The sequence below is a fragment of the Mesitornis unicolor genome, unplaced genomic scaffold, assembly GCF_000695765.1.
Source record: "Mesitornis unicolor isolate BGI_N332 unplaced genomic scaffold, ASM69576v1 scaffold44585, whole genome shotgun sequence".
Taxonomy (NCBI): domain Eukaryota; kingdom Metazoa; phylum Chordata; class Aves; order Mesitornithiformes; family Mesitornithidae; genus Mesitornis; species Mesitornis unicolor.
In genome coordinates this window covers 8,819-16,125 of record NW_010185628.1, presented here as the reverse complement: position 1 = coordinate 16,125, position 7,307 = coordinate 8,819, and the positions used below count along the sequence as shown (strand labels likewise).

General features: G+C 41.4%; 1 protein-coding gene across 1 annotated transcript in view; it reads left to right on the top strand.

Moving 5' to 3' along the window:
• Nucleotides 1-1,000: 1,000 nt before the first annotated feature.
• Nucleotides 1,001-7,307, top strand: part of LOC104540972 (membrane-bound transcription factor site-1 protease) — a gene marked incomplete at its 5' end in the record, with an annotated part of 13,178 nt that continues 6,871 nt past the window's right edge. Inside the window, 6 exons of the mRNA XM_010184904.1 lie at nt 1,001-1,189; nt 1,772-1,944; nt 2,894-3,009; nt 3,670-3,826; nt 4,697-4,821; nt 5,694-5,771. Of these exons, the coding sequence (XP_010183206.1) occupies nt 1,001-1,189; nt 1,772-1,944; nt 2,894-3,009; nt 3,670-3,826; nt 4,697-4,821; nt 5,694-5,771 (838 nt within the window). The remainder of the gene's footprint in view (nt 1,190-1,771; nt 1,945-2,893; nt 3,010-3,669; nt 3,827-4,696; nt 4,822-5,693; nt 5,772-7,307) is intronic.

Sequence of the window (7,307 nt, the reverse complement as noted above, 5' to 3'; positions counted from 1 at the left end):
CTAACGTTCTGTGGTTCTGTGAATGTTTGATTTTAAAGGACGCACCCAGATTAGTAAGATTTCCCAACATGAGCTGAGCTGTCTACAAGTTTTCAAGCAATGCATTGGTTTCAGGGCCATGTAGCGTTTTATCTTTGTAGAACCAGTTTGGATTGACAGGTACTTAGAGATTTCTTTGTATTCTCTGAGAGCATTTAAAATCTTCTGGGTAGACTTTTTTTTTTCTCCTTTCTTTTGGTCTAGAGCATAAGCAGCCTCAGTAAAGAACCCTGACATTATGAATTGTGCCTCTTCCATGGGTCAAAATGACCTGAAAGTATTGACTTACCAAGGTCTGCTGCAAACCTGTTCTTTCACACCAGTGATTTTGAGCATGTTGGTTGACTCGGGAGGGTTTTAATCTTTCTTCCTGTTTTTTTTGTAAGTTTAAATGCAGAACAGATTTGGGAATTCATGCGACTTACGTAAGGCACCTATCCCAAAATTCTAGCCAGTGTAAATGAGCTTAACTTCAGCATTTTAGTGGGAATCCTGAGGCCTGTTTTAGATTTAAGCTTATATTAAAAGACACTGAAGCCATTATCCAGTATCATTAGCTTACAGTGATTCTCACACACAGCTAACGTCATTTGCCTGCATCTGTTATAGCAGTAGGTCTCTGTGTTACCAAAAGGAAGTTTTACGTTCTCCCCAATAAATTTTTGCACAGGACTCTGAAGCATTGAAGCAGGTGCACTGAGGCAGCATGCTGTCCACAAAGCTGCTTGGAGTGTCCTGCCTCTGGAAAGCCTGTGGTCCACATCGTTAGGGCTGTCACAATTAGGCTGATTCACTGACAAAACACCAACCTTTTGGGCTTTGGGGACATTTTTTAATTTGACATAATCTTCAGAAAAGCTAGGATTTGTTATTTCTTTGTGCAGACGAAGAAAGCCACGTGTGCAAAAATTAGCGCCTGCAAATACCGTTTTACCAATGTTCTGTGTGCTTCATTTCACAGCCAGACTGGCAACCCTATCTCCCCCAGAATGGGGATAATATCGAAGTGGCTTTCTCCTATTCCCCTGTGTTGTGGCCTTGGTCCGGATACTTGGCAATTTCCATCTCTGTAGCAAAGAAAGCAGCATCTTGGGAAGGCATTGCTCAAGGACATGTGATGATCACAGTATCATCCCCTCCAGAAAATGAAGTAAGTTCTGGGCGTTTTGGTTTTTTTCTGTGTTGATAATTATTAAAACTCCTTCCTGATACACAAATACCTTCTTTTAACGGGGTCACTCTGGTCCCATCATTTGAAGCATAAGTTAGATTGGGATCAGGAAATTGAAGAGTACAAATAAGGATCTTGAGAGCAGGATTAACCTGCAAATCGGATATGGGTTAGAATCAGAAAACCTCTTTTTGCGACCAAATTCATAATTCCGTTTGCTTATTGTGAATTCCAAGTAATGTGTTTTGACAAAGTAAATGTATTTCCTCTAGAGCCATGCTTAATTGTTCCTGCGAAGTTGTTAAGGTTTTGAGTGATTGAACCACATCACAGCTGTGTAACGGAATTTAAGCCTTTTACATTCTAAGCATAAACTCTTGAGTCCAGAAAAAGTACAGTGATGATTTAAGGCAGAAGTCATCTCTTTGTCTCCAGACCTGGTACTGGTTACTAAAAGTAGATTTGATACCTCCATTTTTTTTTGTCTTTTACAATGCAAAGTTACTGGTGAATGTTCCTGTGGGGAAAAAGGATTTCACTGTCGTTTGTTCTGTCCTTCAGTCTAAGAACGGTGCAGAGCAGACTTCAACGGTGAAGCTTCCGATAAAAGTGAAGATTATTCCTACTCCACCTCGTAGTAAGCGAGTCCTTTGGGATCAATATCATAATCTCCGTTATCCACCAGGATACTTCCCCAGGGATAATTTGAGGATGAAGAATGATCCGTTAGATTGGTATTTATCTCAGGTTCTACTCAATCAGTATTTCTTGATTGTGCGTTAATGATACGGGATAACTTCACTGAATGCCAGAGAGCTCTGGACTTTTTCAGCGTGGCGTGGGATTTGATTTTCTAAGAAATCAATGAAAAGTACTTGCACTCTGCATGCTTTTGGTGCAGGATTTTTTTTTTGTGTGTGTGCTTTGTGATTTTATTCACGTGTGATGAAAAGCTTTTAAAATGCACATTTAAGACGCTGAGATTTTTGTTTGGCTTTTGAAGTGTAGTGTTTTCTGCCCTAATTTCTCCCAGGAAGTTAAGGGGGGGATGCTTTGTTAGCCGCTTCAACATTCACTTATCAAAAAAACATGAGAAATTTGAAAGACCGCGTGCTAAAGCAGAAACCCCTTGTCTGTTGAGGAAGATTGTCTTTGAAGCTGGGCAAGGCTCAGCTGAGCTGTTTTCTTCCATAGAATGGAGGGGGAAAGCATCTGTAGGAGGAATCATGCGGCAGTGTGTAAGTGAGGATTAATTGGGTCAGTGACCAAGACATAGGCTTTTGGAAAGCTGCTTTGACGTGGCAAATGGACAGGAACTCTGCTGAGTTTCAGCAGTTATTTACAGGTAGTCCTGTGTGCTTCTTCCAGTTAAAACTGCTCTTACTGACTGTGAGGAGGAAGTCCTGTGACAAATGTGTGGTTTTAATACAGCAGGTGCGATGCGATCAGGTAGAGTTGTGATCTGTAAGGAACGTGCCAAACCTCTGGCTTTGACTGTGTAACTAACTCTTCTCTGTAGCACTTGGAACCAGTGTCATTTGGGAAGAATTTTGCAAACAGGAGATGGTGCTTGGAAAACTACAGGTTATCATTTGGAAAAGATGGGCCTTTTAGAAAGGGAACTAGGAAGTAATCTGTAATTAGATAATTTAAATGTCTTCAACACTTTTCTCTTTTCCTAAGGAACGGTGACCATATCCACACAAACTTCAGGGACATGTACCAGCACCTAAGGAGCATGGGGTACTTTGTTGAGGTTCTTGGTTCCCCGTTTACATGTTTTGATGCAAGTCAGTATGGTAAGCGTGAGTCTATTGCCCTGTTCTCCATACTGTTAACCTCTTCCTGAAATGGCCTGGTTTTGGGAGGCCAAAATGTTGTGGGGTTGCAAAGAAAAATTCTCACAGTAGTAGAAAAATAATGTAACAGCGGGTGTATTTATTATTTATATGCTGGTATTATTTGTGTAAAGTGTCTCTGCAGAAGCTTGCTTGGGAGTCTAGCAGATTTAGTGTGGTTTTCTGTCCTTATGAAAATAATGAGAGGGAAAGCCCAGCTCTTGACTTTGTTAAAAGCTCCTCTGGATTGAATTTGCGAATCTCCTGATTGTTGTCTTCTGCCACGGTTTGGCTCAGTTTATGGAGCATTTGGGTGAGACCAGACTGCAAAATACACAGCTGACGTATGCGAGCATTCAGTTCATGGGACAATACAAGCACGAGTCGTAAATAACGCCCTTGAAAAGCATACTGTGCTGTCACACTGATTTTTGGATACATTTGTAAACGGAATTGTCTTCTGTTTCCCATCCTTGAATGTTACTTCTTTAGGTGAGCTGCCAGAGCAGGGCACGTGGACCAGATATTATAGAAAATGTGTGTTTGTGCTGACTTCTGCCTGGGCTGTGCGAACAGGGGTAACATTACAGTGAAGAGCCTGGTTTTTGCTTTTACACACAGGGACTTTACTGATGGTGGACAGTGAAGAAGAGTATTTTCCCGAAGAGATCACCAAGCTGAGGAGGGATGTTGACAAAGGGCTTTCACTTATAGTGTTTAGTGACTGGTACAACACATCCGTCATGAGAAAAGTCAAGTTTTACGATGAAAACACAAGGTACTGATTTGTGTCAGTTCTTTGGGAAATAAAATGTCCCAGAATTGACATTTTATGTACATAGTACCCTAAAAATCCCCTATGCTGTACTTTAGCACTTGCACACTACCTGTAAGAACAGACTACCTGAAGAGCAAAATTGATGTTAAGCTGCAGCATAAGGAGAGTAGCTGCCTATTTTGTCATAGCTGCAAAGGTCCCCTTGGTAGTGTAATCTTCTTTTAAAGCCTAGAAAAACATTTACAGTGAAAAGAAGTAAGAAATTGGAGACTGACAAAGAAAAATGGATATATTTTCACTTTCAGGAAGCAGAACAGAAAGAAACATATGGGTTGCCAACAGAATCTCCAGGTTGTGCACCCGTTATTGAAATCATTCCAGTGTATTGTGTAAAGAGAAAATTCACTGCTATCACCAATGGTGATGAGAACCCTCCCAATTATTGTAATTATCAGCCCATTTTGTATTACTCTTAAGCCAGCAAGATTTGCTTTGCAGTTTGTGAGCAAGTAGCATTTTGCTTCATTAGAAAAGTGAGAGGAAATTACATGGCCATGCTTTTTGCCTCATCGTAGCCAAACAAAGACCGTAAGACTGAATTTCTTTGTAGTAAATTGAAATTTTCCACAGAACTGGAATGCACTGAGAACTTTACGTTAGTATTACTTAACTTCTGTTCAGAAGCGTAGATGTCAGAGAGAGACAGCTGCTCACGTGCCCCTGGAGTTAAGTAAGGCTCTGAGATACAGTTCCTTATTTAAGTGACTTTGAAAAAGTCTGCATGTGAGAAGACACCTGATTTTTCATTATACAAACTCTAGGAGTATATTCTGTATACTAATAAACTGTATTATGCTGTAATTTTTATAGACAGTGGTGGATGCCTGATACTGGAGGTGCTAATATACCAGCTCTCAATGATCTGCTTTCTGTCTGGAATATGGCCTTTAGTGATGGGCTGTATGAAGGCGATTTTACCATGGCAAGTCATGAAAGTGAGTACTGGAGTCCATTGCCTATGCAGGCTACAGCGTGTTGTATAGAAAGCAGTTTAATGTGTGAATGAGTTTGAGCAAGAGTCACAGAATCGCTCGGTTGGAAAAGCCCTCTGAGATCATCACGTCCAACCGTTCCTGTCTACCCCCTAAACCATATCCTTAAGTACCTCATCTACCCGCTCCTTAAGCACATCCAGGGATGGTGACTCCACCACCTCCCTGGGCAGCCTGTTCCAGCTTCTGACGACCCTCTCAGTAAAGAACTTCCTCCTTATCTCTGACCTGAACCTCCCTTGGCACAGCTTGGTGCCGTTTCCCCTTGTTCTATCCCCCATCACCTGGGAGAAGAGCCCAGCACCCACCTCTCCACAACCTCCCTTGAGGCAGTTGGAGGTGGTGCTGAGGTCTCCCCTCAGCCTTCTCTTCTCCAGGCTAAACAAGCCCAGTTCCCTCAGCCGCTCCTCATCAGGCTTGTTCTCCAGAGCCCTCCCCATCCTTGTGGCTCTTCTCTGAACACGCTCCAGAATCTCAACATCCTTCTTCTAGTGAGGGGCCCAGAACTGAACACAGCACTCGAGGTCAAGGGAACCATGCAAATTCAGTGAAAAGAGTCTCATAAGCATGCTTAAATTACTTCCTTCCTAGACTGTATGTGAAAAATGTTCAGAACAGGTAAAGTGTGTCCTCAGTTTAGGTGTTCAGAAATGCCTTCTCTGTGAATGCACGTATTGTTCAAAATACAAAAATTCAGAGCCATGTTCCTGGGAGTATTTTCTTCTGTGCTTGTTTTAACAGCTCACTGAATTACGGTGGGAAGGGAGGCAGTGTCATTTTTAGTCTTTAAACTGCAATTTTGTGGTATCTTCCAGTGAATTACGCATCAGGATGCAGTATTGCAAAGTTTCCAGAAGATGGCATTGTCATTGCACAGACATTTAAGGATCAAGGTACGCGTTTTCTTGTCTTTTTTCTGTGTTTTAAGTAGAACTTTGGAGTCGGTGCACAAGCAAAGTTACAAAGTCTAAAGGTGTTAAAGCAATGAAGTGAAACATGCGTTGATAAGGTAGGGATTTATTCCTTCTGCATAGAACACGTAGTTGGATGCCTAATGGGCAGCTGCAATATGACTCTGTATACCATTTTTATATAGTACAGCAATATCCAAGTGTATATATGCAGTCTTTTATTGTGTTTGATGTATGTAAACATCAGAGAGAGAAAGAGAGAGCCAATTGGATGAGTAGCCCGCTAGACCTGCTTTCTCCATTGAATCCTTTTCATTGCAGTCATGAAGCAAGAGAGATCTCATGTTTTGCTTCTGCTATCTAAAGGCAGTGTCTATAGTGAAGGAGGCTAAATACTGAATTTGAAGTTTGTCTAATTTAGGTTTTTTTTGAAATGAGAATTAGAGGCAGGAAAACTTTAAGCTAAAACCAGCTTTCTAGAGACTTCATTTTAGTTCCTGCACACACTGGGTTGTTTTCCCTCCTGCTGTTGATAGAGCTTTCAGTTCACAGGAGACAAAACGACTGGATGGATTTGTAAGGTACAAATGGCAGGTTTGTAGCCGGGTGTCCTCTGGGTTTGCTGCATGTAACCCATTCGTCCTGTGAAGGTTCCTGTGCTCGCATTTTTCATCTTTTCTGTTCATGGATTATGTCAGTTATAACTGTAAATATCTCTCAGACATATCTTTTAGGTTGCCAGTTTATTACTCAGATACTTTAGCAGTGTTTGGAGCCAGGCTTTAAAATGATACTCCTGCAAAAATTGCTCTTTATGATGTTGGTACAAGTTTTTCAGCAAAGGCTGAGAAGCACATCTCAGTACCATGGCCAGGCAGGATGTCATGAAAACTGACTCTAACTGCCAGCTCAAATTGCACTGGGATGAGGAGGGAGTAAAATTTGCCAAAGGTTAAAGCAGCAGGGCAAGGAAGGTGGGAAAAGTCATGTGAGTTTTATTTTTTTTTCTTTTTTGCTTAGGTAGCCTTATTAAACAATATTTCTCTTTGTTCCTGATTTGAAAGCTGAAGAGATGAAGCACAAGGGTAACAGTAACTGCAGAGTTGCAGCGAGATGCAAGCCCAGCAGTCTTTAAAATGAGCTTCTCCTGAACGGCTGCTTTAAATTACCTCTGTCAAAGCCTTTGTGTTGCAGCTGCTGCCTACAGAGACAGATGTTGTGTTTCATGGAATGTCTCTGTTCTCTTTTGTTAGTTCTGTAGCCAATTTTCTTGTAGGAATAGGTAGGCTTGGCAGCAAAGTAAGCTGGCGAAGAGCAGTGTGCCTTGTGATGGCTGATTTTTAAGTTACTGTGTGCTGTAGAATTGTGCAGAAGGACTAAAACAACAGAAAGCGATTTGTAAGGCAGATAATTTTCATTTTTAAACCCATTGGTAAAAATACGAGGATTTTTCGTTTGAGAATATTGAAGATAATCCAGGTTGTGAGGTCTTTTTCTGCTTCTTCACCAAAGAAAGGA